At 45.9% G+C, this 18,791-nt stretch overlaps 1 protein-coding gene across 1 annotated transcript in view; it reads left to right on the top strand.

Annotated features, from left to right (window-relative positions):
* The window catches only part of mctp1a (multiple C2 domains, transmembrane 1a), a 289,927-nt gene that overhangs the window by 224,712 nt on the left and 46,424 nt on the right, over positions 1–18,791 (top strand). Inside the window, exon 16 of the mRNA XM_084054050.1 lies at positions 16,944–16,994. Coding sequence (XP_083910176.1) covers positions 16,944–16,994 — 51 coding nt within the window. The remainder of the gene's footprint in view (positions 1–16,943; positions 16,995–18,791) is intronic.

Here is an 18,791-nt window from a genome sequence, read left to right as displayed (position 1 = left end):
GGGTCCGTGGCCAAACACATCAATTTCAGAGGGTCCTTCACATGAAAAAGTTTGATCACCACTGATAATATAGCAACAAGTATTTTCAAGAAAACCGTTTGTTGAAACCGTCTTCGGGACTTAATGGGTTAAAATGTAGCAAACCAAGGTTACCAAATTCATGTAAAAAAAAAAAATGCCACTCACTTCACATACTAATAAGCGTATAGGCACCTACCTACCTCTTCACGGAAAATTGCTCTCCTCTTCTCTCACTCCAGAAGAGGGATGGGGGGGAGGGGTGCGTTGGGGGGGCAATTGTCCCTCAAGTACCCCGGGAATTGGTTTGAGCAGTAAGACATGTTAACACTCGTACGTCGAGTGCCTTTTTTTTTACCGCCACGGTACTTGGTTTTCGAAAATAAGTTGTCTTGTGTCTCTCTCCCGCACAAGTGGAAGTGTGTTCATATTGTGTGTGTGTGTGTGTGTGTGTGTGTGTGTGTGTGTGTGTGTGTGTGTGTGTGTGTGTGTGTGTGCGTGTGCGTGTGCGTGTGTGTGTGTGTGTGCTGATTCTTTTTTTCCTGTTATCTTATAAGAACACACAGCTGTGGAATATTTCCTGTTGGGGATGATGGTCAGGCAGTCGGGCACGCAGAAACCTTGTATCTCTATAACTTTTTTTTATTTTTATTACACTTTGTCATCCTATGGTGTCACACAACAAAAGTAGCAAAACTAGCCGATCTGCAGGCTCGCAACGCGGCGTGAAGCGACACGTTGTGTGCTTGTAGATCGGCTATTTGTGATATTCTTTTTAAGTGACAGTGGAAGTGGTTAAGTCAGTGGGTCTGTGGGTTTTTTGAAAAGTATAAACAAGATGTTGTGACTAAGTAAAGAACAACTACAATGGATGCATTGGACGGGGGGATTTCAGTAAAGAACATTCAGTAGACGGCCACCCTGTAACAAATCGGTGGCTTCCAGTTGAAATGTCTTTGAGCAAGGCACTGCTCTGACAGGCTAGCCACTAACCAGCTAATAATGACCGCTAAGTGTCAATATTATCAACAATGTATATACTGTCCATTGAGGTTGATTTATTGAACTGGATGCCATCATGATACGTCAACCTCAACTATGAACAACACATTGTTTGTGCGTGCGTGTGTGTGTGTGCGTGTGTGTGTGCGTGCGTGCGCATGTGAGGGTGGTGGTGTTCCATTGGCAGACATAGTCAACAGCTAGATCTGTTCTCCATTAGCTTGGACGACCGAAGATCCAGCTACACACACAATCTTTATTCTCTTCCAGTGGTGGAAAGTACATTTACTCAATACTGTACTTTATTACAATTTTGAGGTTTTTTTTTTTTTACTTTACTAGAGTATGTCCTGTTTTCAGTACTTTTACTTTTACTTTTTCTACTCCATTACAGAGGCAAATATTGTACTTTTTCTCCACTCTACTACAATTATTTGAAAACTTTAGTTAGTTACTTTGGAGATATAAATTATTGTTTTATAAAACATACATTAACCACTTTATTACCACTCTATTTTATGCATAGGCTATTTGAAAATAGCAGATCTACAAGCTCGCGACGCGTTGTGAGCTTGTAGATCTGCTATTTTCAAACATTTTATACTTTTACTTTTGTATATTATTATCATACTTTAAGTATATTTTTATGCCAAAACTTTTATACTTTTACTCAAGTAGCATTTGGAACACAGGTCTTTTACTTGTAACAGAGTATTTTTATATCATGGTATTGCTACTTTTACGTAAGTAAAATATCTGAGTACTCCACACACATTCCACCACTGTTCTCTTATGCTCACAACAAAGGAAACTGTAGTGTGTGTGTGTGTGTGTGTGTGTGTGTGTGTGTGTGTGTGTGTGTGTGTGTGTGCGTGCACGTGCGTGTGTGTGTGTGCGAGCGCGTGACAGTGCATGCACGGGGTTCCTCTGTACTGAGCCATACAATGCATTATGGAAATGGGATTAATTGTGTCAGATTAGCACCATTAGTGTTCCCATTCTCTCCTCTGAGACGTGATAGAATGTATGGAGAGGATAGCCCATACAAAGAACATACGCACGCTTATCACACACACACACACACACACACACACACACACACACACACACACACACACACACACACACACACACACACACACACACACACACACACACACACACACACACACACACAGTACAAAGAACATACGCACACTTATCACACACAGAAACCTTGTAGCTCCGTAGTTCTTTATTATCGTTATTATTGCCATTACTTCGTCGTACAGATTTTCTCGAAAATGTCTGTATCAGTGAAGGTGAGGCTTAAGTGTGTCTGTGGGTTTTATACATATTGAACCAATGAAAAGTGTTAACAAGAGCTATAGTTGTCACTGAATAATAACTATACATTGGATCCACTGGAACACGGGTTCTATTTTCTTCAATTTCCTGAAAAGTAACCATGCAGTTCTTTTGACATACAAGGTCTCTCTCTCTCTCTCTCTCTCTCTCTCTCTCTCTCTCTCTCTCTCTCTCTCTCTCTCTCTCTCTCTTATGCAAGACATGATACATTATAAGCAACTGATGATGCATATTAAGGTGAAACCTTCAGTGTATAGTAGGCTTATGTATAAATCGGATACAAAAATAGACCAGTTATACACTCTTTGAATCGTCTGAGGTCTTTACGGTTTAGCAGAGTATTTGGCGTGCACACACACACACACACACACACACACACACACACACACACACACACACACACACACACACACACACACACACACACACACACACACACACACACATCCATCCATGTGTGTTTCACTAATACACTTGCACACCCACACGTGTATCCCAAGAGTAGTGTCCCTGTTTGTTTTTAGACCGTTTCCCTTTCTGTGCCTGGTGCAGTGCGCGAGTGCATGCGTGTGTGTGTGTGTGTGTGTGTGTGCACGTGCGTGTGTGTGCCTCTTAGTACTCCTCACTTCCTCTTCCTCAGTTCTGCAGAATCCTCCACTGAGTTCTTTATTTCGCTGAACTCACGGCCGACTCTCTGTTTCCCTCGCCCACTTGGAAGACGACGAGATGAGAGAATAGAACAGAAAGAAAAAGACAAGAAAAAACAGGGAGGTGGGGGGGGGGGGGGGTTGGTGGTGGGAGGGTTTAAGAAATGGGCTTCTAATTACTTCAAACAACAGGGCAAATGAAAGCATGGTGCAGAGTGGAGACGGGGGTCAGCATCCGGAGCGAGGCGGTTTTCCTACAGACTTTGGGGTTGAGCTGTAATGCTGAAGGAATCTCTGCTCCTCCAGAGAGAGAGAGAGAGAGAGAGAGAGAGAGAGAGAGAGAGAGAGAGAGAGAGAGAGAGAGAGAGAGAGAGAGAGAGAGAGAGAGAGAGAGAGAGAGAGAGAGAGAGAGAGAGAGAGAGAGAGAGAGAGAGAGAGAGAGAGAGAGAGAGAGAGAGAGAGAGAGAGAGAGAGAGAGAGAGAGAGAGAGAGAGAGAGAGAGATGGAGAGAGGGAAAAACAGAGAGATGGAGAGAGAGAAAACGAAAGAGGAAACAGAGAGATAGAAGGATAGAAAGACAGTGTGTCAGAGAGAGAGAGAGAGAGAAAATAAACCCTTCAGTAAAGTACAGACTTCCTAATGAACCGAAGGGCCTTGCCTTGTCTAATGGGGAGGGGGGGGGGGGGGGGGGTTTGGGCGTCCAGGCCCCCGTCTCCTATTCCACAGCTCAACCACAACTCCCCCCCCCCCCCTCCCACAGCACCCCCCCCTGTCTGCGGAGGATAAACAAACACGGCGTTCCAACACACACTGTAATTCACTGCTCAGGGTCGTTGACTGTTGTGCGGTCGCACGCTGCGCTTCACAAACAGCCCCCCCTCCCTGGTCAGCTCTCCCTCCACACCCCCCACACACCCCCCCCTCCCCTCCTCGCCCCAGCCTTGACCGGTACCTGCTAAGCAGCCGGCGGCTGCGGCTGCGTTAGCGACGGCGATTATAAACGGAGCCCATGATGCAGGCACAGCACCGGGCCAAGGCAAAGGGGGGGGGGGGGTCAGCGACCTCCACTCTTATCATGTAGGGCTTTGACCTCCATGACCTCCCCCGACCCTCTTCTCCTCCTCTTCTCGTCATCTGTGACCTCCGTCCGCGTCGACGCCATTAGACGACCCACCCCTCCTCCTCCTCCTCCTCCTCCTCTTCTTCCGTGGCGTGTTTTCACAGAAAGAAAATGGAATCTCTGCGCGTGCGTGTGTGTGTGTGTGTGCGTGCGTGCGTATATGTGTGTGTGTATGCGTGTGTGTGTGCGTATGTGTATGTGTGTGTGTGTGCGTTAGCTGGCATGCTGCGCAGACGGACTGCAGACATGCTGAGACATTGTAATTTCAAGGGGAACAGCATTTATGACAATAACAAAAACACACCCATTATAATCTGAACACGATGTCACGTCGCTCTCGTTGTGTCACGCAACGCTAAAAGAACCTCTCCTGACCTATGATGGAACCCAAGGCTCGTCGTTCCGGTCTTTGGGCAGAGTGGAGCCCCCTATTGGCAGTAAGGTGGAATGGCAATTCAGAAAAGAAGTCGTTTCTCCACTCTATTCCTCTCCTCTCCTGTTGTGAAACCTGGAACAGTATGGTGCTTTAGTTCCGCCTCAGGCTGGTTGCCAAGGAAGTTGCCAGTAGGCTGGTCTCAGTCAACCAGGACACACACAGCTCGGCTTGAATGGAAAAGCACAGTGCTGCGTGTGTGTGTGTGTGTGTGTGTGTGTGTGTGTGTGTGCGTGTGTGTGTGTGTGTGTGTGTGTGTGTGTGTGTGTGTGTGTGTGTGTGTGTGTGTGTGTGTGTGTGTGTGTGTGTGTGTGTGTGTGTGTGTGTGTGTGTGTGTGTGTGTGTGTGTGTGTGAGTGAGTGAGTGAGTGAGCGAGTCCACATACAGGTGTGTGGACACATGCACTCATACGGTATTACAACGTGTATATCGGATCTGTCGGATGGAAACCTCATATGTTCAAAACTCTTACTTTTCTGGATTCAAATTCAAAAGCATCAAAAGTAGCAGATCTACAAGCTCGAAATGCGGCGCGAAGCGACGCGTTTCGACCTTGTAGATCTGTTACTTTTGATGCTTTTGTGTCAAGCCGTAGTATGATCAAGTATAGGGCATTAAAAACACAAAAAATATGGAGATATACTCTGTGTGTGTGGGTGTGTGTGTGTGTGTGTGTGTGTGTGTGTGTGTGCGCGTGCACGTGTGTGCATGTAGAACAGGCCCAGGCATTAGGGTGCAGGGTCCATGTCCCTGTAGAAAACATGTCTTCTTTTCCCTTCTTTGCCCACTTCCATTGGCCCAGAAAAGGGCCGAAGAACACCAGATGTTCAGAAGGTGTTAACTCCGACTCTGGCTGTCACGGAGGCCACAGAAAGAACACGCTGATGTCTCTCTCTCTCTCTCTCTCTCTCTCTCTCTCTCTCTCTCTCTCTCTCTCTCTCTCTCTCCCTCTCTCCCTCTCTTAACACCCAGATGACGGCCAATTAGGCCTCGTCACCCTGGAGGACCCTCGACTAAAACCCCCCCATCGCACACATCCTCCTCATTTCCCTATAGCTCTCCACAAACCATTATTATAGCTACGGATTCACCCACTGGATCCTATACCCGAACCATTACAGCCGTAGATAGGAGACCATAATGGTCTGAAAGTCGACACACTCAGTGCTGTGCATGTCATCCATGTCCGGTTAGAAGCCGCTAGCAGTGCTAATGTAACGTCTTGTGTCGGGTTAGAGAGAGAGGGCATCGCACCAACCAACACAGTCTCACTCCCAAGAAGGCACATATTGCCTTTTGGTCAGAACCCCAGGAAGGCACTATGTGTCATCCAGGGCCGCCCCCCCGCCAACACACACTCAATCAGCCTTTTCCATTAGATCAATCGATTGCTTTTCTCTCTTAATTGTGGATGAGTTTGTGTCTGTATCTCTGCGGTTGGTATCGCTTGTTCAGAGTGGTTTATAGGTTTTGTTTAACGTATATTTTAACACTCCTTTTTTGCTTCGCTGAGTGTGGTACTTTGAAAAAGTGTTATTAAAAACTTTGGGTGATCATTAAAATACTTTGTGATTGACGCAGCGTGTGGAATCGGCGCTTTCTAACCGACTTCCGCTTCAATTCTACTTCAATGGTATATCACTTTGAGTCTTCATAGTCATTTTTAGCCTCTCTCTCTCGCGCTCCCCCCCGTCGCTATACGCATCTCAAAAGGAGGAGCGAGCTAGGAGCTCTAAACAGCTTCACCTTGACATCCTGCCCTCATTAAGACCCGGAGCGAAGACAGCGTTATAGGAAGGAGAGGATCAATATTAGCAAAAGCAGGAAGTGGGGGAGGAAAAAGACGTGAACTCAGCCCATTAAACCCTGTCACACCTCCTCATTTCCACTCCGAGAAGGTAAAAGGAGAGGCAGACGGAGGAGAGAACAGCAATGTATAGGAGGAAGAGAGAGGAAGAGAGTTATAGAGAGAGAGAGAGAGATAGAGAGAGAATCTGCTCCACACAGAGGCTGAGAGAGACGCGTCAACAAGAGAGATGGAGCGACAGCTGCAGAGATGGAGAGAAAGAGAGAGAGAGAGGGAGGGAGAGACGAGGGAGGCAGGGGGAAGGATGCTTCTGCTGCCTTGGTGACTGAGGAGGAGGAGGAGGAGGAGGAGGAGGAAGCCTGAGAGGAAGAGGAAGATGATGGCAGGCGCTCCTCAGCAGCGAGTCAGACATGGCAGTCGGTGACAGGTGACAAAATCAAAAGGTCACGTCACTTTTAACTGGGAGCTGCATGTGCCCCGGCTGATTTCCCCCGTGCCGCCCTGCCGTCGCGCCTCCTCTCTCTCCTCTCTCTCCTCTCTCACCTCGCTCCTCTTGTGTTTGCTCCTCTGGCGCTCCCCTTCCCGTTCGTCTTTCTTTCGTGGCGGCGCTGCTCATGGCGGAGCAGACAACCCTGGCAGGCAGAGAGACAGGAAGACGGGGCCCTTTCAGACACGGTCGGGACGCGAGGCATCATCTGATGCCGTGCCGCCTTATGCTCCCTGCCTCCCTTCTCTCTCTCTCTCTTTCTTTCTCTTCCTCTGTCTCTCTATCTCTCTCCATCTCCCCTCTGTAGCGCTGAAACCTTTGGAAGTGTCTGTGCTCCCTGCTAACGGTGTCAGCAGCTCAGGGTTGTCTGGGTGCCTCGGCTCTGGCTGCTAGCTGTTGCTGTTGTTGTTGTTGTTGTTGTTGCTGTCGTTTTGTCAATACCGTTCCCTGTGGTTGTTTGTGTTGAATTTTTGGTTCGTATAAAAAAAAACTCAAGTTTGAGCCACAGCATATTTGTGCGTATATGTTTTGTCTACCGCGTGGTACACACACAAGTTACAGCCTTGTACACGGGGGCACGCCGGAGCCATCCTTTTTTTCTCCACCATTCATGGTTAACAAACAATCACAGAGGAACTCCAAACTTGATCAGCGTCAAACACGCAACTGTTTCCTATCTGTATGTTATGCATTCTGACTGTCTCCATAACGCTCACTGAAAACATTCTGCCTGTCCTGCAGCTTTGCAGTATGTAGCATTGTATAGTTATGCTTTTGTTTAGTTTCGGTGTCTTATAATCCGGTATGGGACATGGGTCTTAAGACGAGACACAAACATAAAATTGCATTCATTCATTCCTTCATTCACAGAATGTGTGTTGGATCCGTGACTCCATCCAATCGCATAGTTTTTACGGCGTGCCTTTGCATGACTAGCCAACTTCTTCTTCTTTCGTGTATCATCCTAAAAAAAAAACGCAGTATCGTTGATACGGGAGGGCCCATCAAGCTCCCACTCCTGCTTCCAGGATGCCGCCAGCCATGCACTAGCCAACTATTGGGCCTGTCTGTCTGTCTGTCTGTCTGTCTGTCTGTCTGTCTGTCTGTCTGTCTGTCTGTCTGTCCGGAGCTAATTTTGCAAACCACTGGACCAATCAGCGCATATGTTTTTTTTCTTTCTCATAGTTTTAATACTTTTTTTTAAATATTTAAGGATTCAATGGGGCTCCGATCAGATAGATATGTGATAGACAACCGTCTTAGATAGTTTGTCCGGGATCCATATCACGAGATTCACATGATTAGATATTTTTGTGCTTAATGTCCTTAAAATCACACATCCAACAAGGTTTGAACTGAGTAGACGCATTGTGAGCTTGTAGATCGGCTATTTTCAAATGGCCAAAATATATCTTGGGCTGAAGTGGTTAATGTATGTTCTGTAATAGTAATCAAAATCTACAAAGCAACTACCTGTAGTAACTAAAGTTTTCAAATAATTGAAAAGTACAATATTTGCCTCTGAGATACCTCAAAACTGTACTTAAGTGCAGTACTTGAGTAAATGTACTTTACTGTAGTTACTTTACATCACTGGTTAAATTAACGATGAGAGTGTTCCCGTCCGAAGCGAGCGTTAGAAACACACTCCTCCGCGCTGCGCTCGTCACTCTGACTGACACGTCGGACTCTCCGTTGCCTCAGCGAACACGGAGAAGACTCTCCCCCCTCTCACCCCCCCCCCCCCCCACCTCTCACCCCTAACCGCCAGCCTCCAGCTCCGGGGGCCGCCCAGGCCCTCAACCCCATGCTGCCCCCCTGCCGGGTGAGCTCTGACTCGGGGCAGTCTAGTGCAGACGGAAGCCCCCTCACCCGCACCGGCCCTCCCGCCCTCCCCATCTAAGGGGGCACGACTCTGACAGCTTGTGAAGGACCCGTACGGGTCTGTCTGGATCACACTAGACCTTATCAGACGCACAGCCCTCCTCCCCTGAACCGCACAGTCTGCGGCGTACACACACACACACACACACACACACACACACACACACGCCCGCCCAAAGACACACGTCTATATACAAATGGGGTGCGCGAAGACACTCACACAAAACTAACCTCTCTCTCTCACTCACACACACACACACACATGCACATTCCGTGCACGTATACGCACATACATTCAAAGCACCACACACTTGCATAGACAAACCCACACAGACGCACGCAAGGAACATCGCATGCAGATTAGCGGACATGCACGCACGCACACATACAGGGCATACCAAGCAGGGCCTTGAGATCCCCCCCAGTCAGCCAGCCAGTCAGCCAATCAGCCAGCCAGTCGATAGCAGATATACAAGCTCATAGCGCGGCACTCGGTGCCGCGCTATGAGCTTGTATATCTGCTATCACAGTCAGCAGTCAGCCAACCAGTCAGTCCACCAGTCAGTCGGCCAGTCAGTCAGTCAGCCAGTCAGTATGCCGAGCATCAGCAGCTGGAGAGGTTAAAACCCCCTCACGTATCAAAGAGGCTGAACAGCAGGGGAACGCCGTGAGGGAGGGAGGGAGGGAGGGAGGGAGGGAGGGAGGGAGCGATGGACGGACAAGGGGGGAGCGGGAGGAGAAAAAAGGAGGAGAGTATATCTTCATGTTGGCCAGGATGTCTGCCTTGGCGTCAATTCCCCCTGCGGCTGTCATTGGGAAGGTTAGGAGGAAGGAAGGAGGGGAGATGGTGGAATTCAGCCAGGCCAGGGAGAGAGAGAGAGGGGGGGGGGGTATAGAGAGAGAGAGAAAGAGAGAGAGAGGGGGGGTAGACAGAGAGAGAGAGAGAGAGAGAGAGAGAGAGAGAGAGAGAATGGAGAAAGATATTTCTGAGCGAGGGTGAAATGACGGTGGTTGGTGGTGGTTGCTCCAGGGGTAGTAGCATTGTGCTGTCTTTCCTCTGGATCGTTTGTGTGTGTGTGTGTGTGTGTGTGTGTGTGTGTGTGTGTGTGTGTGTGTGTGTGTGTGTGTGTGTGTGTGCGCGCATGCTCACATGTTTCATTGATCCAGTCAGTCTTTCCAGTATATACATCCCTAGAAATACATTGGCGTTCTCTCCCATAGCAGACAGTTTGGTACAGTAGTAAACTCTCCTATAGGTCTCCATACATACTGGCTCATCCTATATGTGTCTCCTTATCAGATGTGTCAGTGAGTTTCTCACACTGCACATTCTTATCCTTAGCTTTATCTCTGGTTCAGTGGATTGGTTTTATATTCCCTCTTATTTAACTTATCCCATTAAGTTTTTAGATTTGAGCTAAAAAGCATTATTTTACACTTTGGGCTATTCAAAAATAGCAGATATACAAGCTCATAGCGCGGCACCGAGTGCCGCGCTACGAGCTTGTAGATCTGCTATTTTTGAAAATTCGTGAAAATGTGTGCAAATCTTTTGAATATATATATATACATATTTTGATGGGGGTCCGCGGCCAAATACATATAATTTTGGGGGTTCTTGACATGAAAAAGATTGAGCACCACTGATATAGAAAACAACGTTTTTCAGAAAACTGTTGGAATTTAGGAGACATGTAGAATCGGCTTCAGGTCTCAATGGGTTAACTGATTTCATTTCATTTTCTACATTGTATAGGTCTAGTTTTAGATCAGCTCCTGTAATTGTTGGTGAAAGTTTCTGGTTACAATTCTTAATTCTGTGTCTATAATAGGTTCTGTTTTTTTTTGCACTAGTTCGGGTTTCAATTATGGTTCTGGGTCCTGCTGTAGTTCTCAGAGTTGTAGTCCTCAACTATACCTGCACCACACCATGTTGTATTGTAGGACAACGTAAACACAGAGTTCTAGAAAAGGTCTGGCGTCAAGAGCGTGCGCACGCAAACACACACACACACACACACACACACACGCACACGCACACGCACACGCACACACACAGAGAATGAAAGGAAAATACAGTTAGTCAGAAATACCCACAGAAACACACACAGGGACAGAAAAGTCACAGGTGTATAGATAGACACACATACTGTAACTATATATATATACCGTACTCACAAAAATCCTGCACATACATTCAAACATACAAGGATAACTTGAGCATAATGAAGTCATATAGACTCTCCTATAGCCACCAAATGGGGAAAAAATAAAGAAACTGAGACAGTACCGGGGGTCCCCACTGTAACAGTACCGTTGCCTACTAATCAAAGTGTTTTTGTTTTGAGCTTGTCAAATGTTTTATTTGAATCCTGAAAAGTAACAGTTTTGGCAGCCTGATCTGTAATCTCACACAACACGGTGAAATAACACGGATTGACAATTCCGTAAATAGACGACTAGAAAACCACAAACGCTGTGCATAGGAGCCATGAATCTTGCCGTGAAATAACACAGATTGCAACCCGGAAGCAGAGCTGTCCCCACAACATGATTTACCATTCTGTGCCTATCGGTACATATAGCCTGAGATTAATACCTTTTTCGGGTTTATGATCCGGTCGGGAGCGGAAGTAACCCTACATCACCAGGCGTGTCATCAGGTGGCCGGGGCCCGCAAGCCTCACCCTCCGGTCACTCCAGCCGCGATCAAGGGCATTGTAATAGGGCCTACCTAATAAAATCCTTGATGCGGCGTAGTTTAGCTTATTTTTAAAATACAAAATAAATATAAATGTGAGTGTACTTTCCGGTGACTATTTAGCGTCTGTCTACCTTTGTTATCCCACGGAGAAATTCTATTCCATTTAAATAGGGATCGGGGAAACAAACAGGGGAAACCAAAACAAAGCGGCTCCGCAAAACCGGAACCCGCAACACCCGGAAGCTTCTTTTTTTTTTTCAGTAGGCGTGGCCTAGACAGGATCACACGGGCAATTTAATAACAAATACCAGGCTTTCCTCCGAGGTGGAAGGACTGGTGATGCGAGGTTAATCGGTACATAACTCGGACGGCGCTGAGTAGGCTCGAGCGAATATCGCAAACGTTCGGCACGGCGACTCGCTCGCTTTAGCTCGCTCGCTGGTGCCTCTCGTGGCTCAAGTTCGCTTGAGACTGCGCGCCTCCGTCATGGTCCAAAACGTAACAAAGTCAATGGAGGGGATTCGTGGCTCCTATGCACGGTGTTTGGGGTTTTCTAGTCCAGTGGTTCTCAAGCTTTTTCATCTTAGGGCACCCCTGTAAGTAACATTTTCATCCACGACACCCCATAAAACCTTACATTTATGTCATATTAGGGCACAGTATGACACGAGGAAAGCATGAGAGAATATCCGTTTCCATTAGGACAGATTGAATATAACTTTAGACTTGATGTTTAACCACCCCGGCATCCCTATTCTGGGGGGAACATTAACCAAAAATAGCAGATCTACAAGCTCACAACGCGTCACGTTGTGACGCGTTGTGAGTGCAACTCAGGTCCCTATGGAGGGTCTAAGTGGTTAAACTGATGAATTCCATATTTTATCAACGTGATGCGGCACCCCTGGACTTGCATCACGGCACCCTAGGGTGCCACGGCAACCACCCCAACACACTTTCACCGTGTTGGGGTGAGATTGGGTTGGTTTTGGACATATGAGGTTTCTACCCGACAGAGACAACATGTAGCTATAGTTACAGGGAGGAGGAGAAGAAACAGAAGGAAAAGGACAAGCAAGGAGAATGATGTTATTATGGGTTCGGTTGGGATGGGAAGCATTGTCTCACCAACCAGACCTTCAAGCTCTGACTGCAGCCGTCACCGTAGTTATAGTCTCACGGTCCTTTGAACTCTCAATGTCATCCTATTGCTCTCATGTGTTTCCTGTTATTTAGTTTTGTTCCCTCCACATTATCCCCATCTGTGAATGCATTTACGGGACACGGTGTAATCCGTAAGTGTAACCTGTTGTCGTATAGCCTGTATCATTTGAATATAGGGTGGGATGTGTTGTTAATCCCCCCACCTTAGCAGATATACCGAACGAACCGCGGCACTCTCTCTGCGGGCGACACGATGCGAGGCCGCACACGATCCCGGCACCACGGAAGCTTTGATGCGGCCGCGTGGGTAATGATAGTAATTCAAACTATACGTGATAACAGGTGGTGGGGATAAGCAGACAAAAATGATATCACACCGCAAACAGGCCTTAACGGAGAGAAAAAGAGAGGGAGAGAAAGAATGAAGGGAAGAGAGGAATAAAGAAAGAGACGGAAAGAAAATAAGGAAAATTCATCAACTGCACCGGTGTAATTCATATATCCCCTTATACCGAGGCCGGTATAGCTACAGCACGTTTGCGTTTAGCCATGGCAATCTTCGGCGCTAGATGACATGTTGCCCGTCTTTTTATTTATTAATTTTACACTGTGTCTCATCGCGGGGAACATGACTTCTCTCTGTAACCAGGGGCGATAGGAGAGAGGGAGAGAGAGAGAGAGAGAGAGAGAGAGAGAGGCGAGCAGCGAGCGGAGGAGAAGAGAGCAGAGAAAACGACTCAATCAGCCTCTGTGTCTCTCTAGGTCATGCTTTCTCCACACGGCTCGCTTTCACTCATTCCCTTTTGTTTAAAGTTGCGAGCGCATGCCAGGCATGCCCTAGCTAAAGCCCGCGTGCGGAGGAATCCATTATGTTTGTGTTTTGGCACGGGCGAACGGATTTGGGGAGGAAACCGTGATGACTCTATAAACAGTTATATTTTATTTGTTTAGCGCTCGCCAGAAGGCCTTTGTTTCGCGGTATCGCGTCACACATCTTTTCCCCTTGGCCGGGTTCAGATGATATCCCCCCCCCCCCCCCCCCCCCCACCGCTCTGCTGTGGTATATATATCTATATCTCTGGTGTGTTCTGCGTATATACACGGCCGCGTCGGTTGAGGAGGTTAGCGAGCGCTCTGAGCGTCGATTGTCTTTGGCGGTAATGGAGTCTCAGTGAAGTGGGTATATAAACCAACCACTTGCTGTGTACAGTCAGACAGCTATAATTGTGAAATCCACGCTCACGCGCATGGCACTCAGTTACCCCTTATGATCTAGACACACACACACACACACACACACACACACACACACACACATGGTATTGCTATGCTTGTGAGGACATAAAACATTTTAGGATGACAATTTCATAAATGCCATTTTTATAACAATAACCCAAAAGCCTGAGTTATAGGCTGGTGTTGCACACACAAAAAAATAACAGATCTACAAGCTCACAACGCATCACACTGTGTCGCGTTGTGAGCTTGTAGATCTGCTATTTTCTGGTGCAGTCTGGCACACAACTAAGTCTAAATCAGGTACAAACCCAATCCCTAAATCTAACCTCTAAATGCCAAATCCTAACCCCTCAAAAAATAGCTTTTAATCATAAAAACAAACAATTTCTGTCCTTGCAATGTCTATCCCACAAATGTTGCTACACTTGTGGGGACATTTGGCACACACACACACATTGGTCTATGCGTGCACGTGCGCGCATAGACAAACGCACCATAACCCCAGTAGGAGTGCACGGAGAGAACTATTGACTCTCCCAACACTACAGTGCTGTGTTGAACCTCTCTTTTGTTTCTATGGGAAGCAGCATTTCCATAAGAGGCTTATGTCAGCCCACTGCTCTGCCAAAGCCCTCACCACACCCCCCCCCCCCCCCCCCCCCCTACCCCCCACCCCTTATTCCAATAAAAAAAAAATACACACACACACACACACACAAAGACAAAAGCCATTGTTTGGTTCAGTAATGCTTTTGTGGATTTCCCCACAACTAGTTCATAGAGGAGGTGGTGGTGGGGAAGGGTTGTGACGATGGGTTGAAGAGCTGGTGGTGGGGTAGGGTTGTGACGATGGGTTGAAGAGGTGGTTGTGTCAGCTTCTGCAGTGGTATGGGCAAAGTACTCAACCCACCAGTACTTACTTGAGTCAACAACAGGACAGAACAGCATTGTTGATTTTGACAGCAAATTTTGATTCAGTTTTTGTCATAGACTGTTGAATAAAATTCCATATAGTTTTAGTCATATTTTAGTCATCCTAAATGTTTTAGTTTTTGTCTTGTTTCAGTCGACTAAATGTCATAAGATTTTAGTCGACTAAAATGTATTTTGGCGGTGCCTTGATGGCGTCGTAATGGCTGATTTTACACTTGGTTGCATGCTGAAAATAGCCCATCTACAAGCTCACAACACCTGAACGCAACCAAACATAAAATGACCTGTCTTAGTTCTTCTGGATCTCTTCTCCACTAGTCCCTCACTAACATTTTAGTCTAGTTTTTATTTGTTGACGAAATTGTCAATATATTTAATCGTAGTTTTAGTCATCATAGCTTTGTTTTTATTTTGTTTTTATTTAGTTTTCCTCAGTGAAAAAAGGTAGTCGACGAACATTTTTTTGTCATAGTTTTAGTCGACAAAATCAACACTGCAAACCAGTTGGTATTCTTTGAGACACACTTACGGGTATTTCGGGGAGTGGCCCGAATCCGCCATTCCTTCACCGGGTGAAGCAACACAGCTTTAACCACCATAGGAATTGCATTATGGAACGTATACACATTGCTATACTTGATCGGTTCATTTCGTCATATAGCGCAACATGTGGTGAAGTATTGTAGTGCAGGTGATTGCAACAACCACCGATCTTGTGAAAAATGAAAACGGGACGGCCAAGTATTCGAAACGTTCTGCGATTCTGTCAATAATCATATTATTTGAGACGCATCCGAGTTTTTGCCGGGCCAAACAAGGGAATCACGTTCCCTATTCGCTCATACTAGGACATGACGTATGTGTAGGCAGAAGAATATCGTCTGTCGGGTGTAAACCTCATATGTCCAAAAACTGTTACTTTTCAGGGTTCAAATTCAAAAGCACGCCGCCTTTCGAGCTTGTAGATCTGCTACTTTTGATTCTTTTGTGTGACACTGTTAGTATGATCACGTAGGGGCATTAATTTATGAACAAAATAAACACAATAGGTTAGAATATGGAGATAAGAGGTTTCTGTCCCGAACAACAGCAACGGTATGCTGCATGTCTCTGTGTGTCTGGGGGGCCTCTGAGCTGTTCCACTTCTATCGGTCGTGGACCAATGAAGCACATAGTTGCTGCTCTCTGTCATTGTGACTGTGTGTGTGTGTGTGTGTGTGTGTGTGTGTGTGTGTGTGTGTGTGTGTGTGTGTGTGTGTGTGTGTGTGTGTGTGTGTGTGTGTGTGTGAGTGTGTGTGTGCATGCACGCACGTACGTGCGTGCGTGTGTGTGTGTGTGTGTGTGTGTGTGTCCAGAGGCTCTCACTCACACACACACACACACACACACACACACACACACACACACACACACACACACACACACACGGTCACCTCCTCTGAGACCAGATAGAGAGAAAGCTGGACGGGCGTACGGATGGATTTTGATTTGATTGATTTGTTAGTCAGAAATGTAAACAGCACGTTGGTACAACAAGACATTAAAGCTTTAAGAGCATGGTGTTTGGGTGGTGCAGTGGTAAAGTCCCTTGCCCACCGCCACGGAGGTTGTGGGTTCGAATCCACCGCGGTGCAACCAGCTTTGTGGGGCGTCTATGCGAACACAATTGGCCCGTGTTCGGGGGAGTAACTGTATGCTTTATCCACTCTCATTAACAAGTGTTGTGAATTAGCTTAATATACGCTACATGGTTTTGGCTCCTAAGATCATAATCACATTAATCCTCTGTTTTTATTATGTTTAACTGCCCCAATTGGTGCTTAAAAGCAATTATTTTTCTCTCTCTCTCTCTCTCTCTCTCTCTCTCTCTCTCTCTCTCTCTCTCTCTCTCTCTCTCTCTCTCTCTCTCAATGCTTAACTATGCTTAATGTCTTTCTGGTTCTGCATTGTATATTTAGGGTTTATACGTTGTATTCTTTTTATGAATACTTGACAGTGTCTTTATTGTGATGTTTTTTGTTGTAGATTACCTATAGCATCTTGTACTGTACTTATAATGCCCTGTATCTGTAACTTACTGTACAATGCTGCACTTGAAAGTCCCCCGAAGGATCATTAAAGGTCTCTTTCTCTCTCTCTCTCTCTCTCTCTCTCTCAGCAAGCAATGGAGGACCTGCTAGAAGATGAGGATGAAGATTATGATGACAAGGTAATTATGGCAAAACACACACACACACACATGCACAAGCACACGTGCACGCACGCACGCACGCACGCACTCACGCACGCACGCACGCACTCACACACACACACACACACACACACACACACACACACACACACACACACACACACACACACACACACACACACACACACACACACACACACACACACACACACACACACACACACAGCTGCTGTCTCAGGAGACATTGACACATCCTCACAGACCAGAAACAGACAAATGCAATGAGTCCTTCCTTCACTTCCCATCTTCTTTCTGTCTTTCTTTCTTTCTTTCTTTCTTTCTTTCTTTCTTTCTTTCTTTCTTTGACGTCAAGAGGTCAGGGAAGGGGTCAGATGAGACAGGGCAGAGAAGAGGAGAGTGGTACTGCCTCCTCTCATTGGATAATGTACATGTAGACGGTTGTGTTCCTATACTGTTTTGGTTATTGAGTGTTGCCGTACCTGCGTAGTCCCGCGAGATTACTGGGACGTAAACGTGAACACAGTGGTTGTGTATGTGCTTAGCTGCTGCTGTCCACACAGAGATGCCTCCTGTACTGTGATTCATGGTTGTTAATAAACCTGTTACTTGAAGTACTACAAGTGAAGTTTTAAAGAAGATTTAAGTCAAGAAGTCCATTTCATACCATTTTCATTTCAGCAGAAACCTCCTATCTCCATATTCTAACAATTTTTTCTTTTTGTGCTAAATTAACGCCCTACTCGATCATACTGTTTGTCACACAAACGTAGCAAAAGTAGTAGATCTACAAGCTCGAAACGCTTCATAGCATGTTTTAATGATCAATCAATAAATTGTGTTCCGGCTTGTATCAATATACTTTTGAGTTTTTGTTTATAATTATCACATTATCTTTTTTTTTAACATTAATTTAGTTTAATATTAATGTTAAATTATAATTTTCCCAATTACTTGGGGGCCTTTACTTGCAGTATATCCTTACAGATTGAGAACCACTGTACTCTACGACCTGGTGACCTTTTCTAAAGTCCTCCTTTTCAACACACATTTCTCCATCCCTCTCTTCTCCCTCCTTTGGGTTTAGTGTTTCCCCCTTCGGTCTCTCACCGCAGCACGTATTTACATCTGTCGCTTTCCGTTTATGTCTTAACACTACGCAGGGTTCTACTCTGCTACCGTTCAGCTGTACTCTGATGTACAGTACTCTGTACTTTTTGATGACAGAATATACTCACAGTACAAACAAGTAAAAGTACTCAGATTTTCCCAAATTTTTCATTTAAAAAAATAGCAGATCTACAAGATCTGCTATTCTAGAATAGGGGTTTATGTATGTTTTGTAATAATAACCTAAAATCCACAAAGTAACTAGTAACTAATTGTAGTGGAGGGGAAAAAAAGTAACATTTTCTTCTGAGATGCAGTCGTGCACATCTCAAGTATGAAGCATTGACATTTTTTAATTGTTCTGTATCTGTCATAAACCTCATGTCCAAAAACCAAAACTGTTACTTTTCAGGATTCAAACAGCATGAAATGTAGCAGATCTACAGGCTCAAAACGCGTGACTTGGCTCCGCGTGTCCAGCTTGTGGATTTACTACACTTTTGCTTATTTTGTTAGGGCGTTAATTTACGAAAAAAACACAAAAAGTTAGAATATGGAGATACTGTAAGAGGTTTCTGCCCTGGCCGCAACAAAATACTCAAGTGAAGTTGAAATACCTAAAAAATTGTACTTACGTACAGTACTTGAGTAAAAATGTTACTTTACACCACTTGCCTCTCAGCTACC

Source organism: Gymnoscopelus microlampas (assembly GCF_963454915.1).
Source record: "Gymnoscopelus microlampas genome assembly, chromosome: 4".
In the NCBI taxonomy this organism is placed as follows: Eukaryota; Metazoa; Chordata; class Actinopteri; order Myctophiformes; family Myctophidae; genus Gymnoscopelus; species Gymnoscopelus microlampas.
The sequence above is the reverse complement of the archived record's forward strand: the minus strand, read 5'-3'. Positions and strand labels throughout refer to the sequence as shown.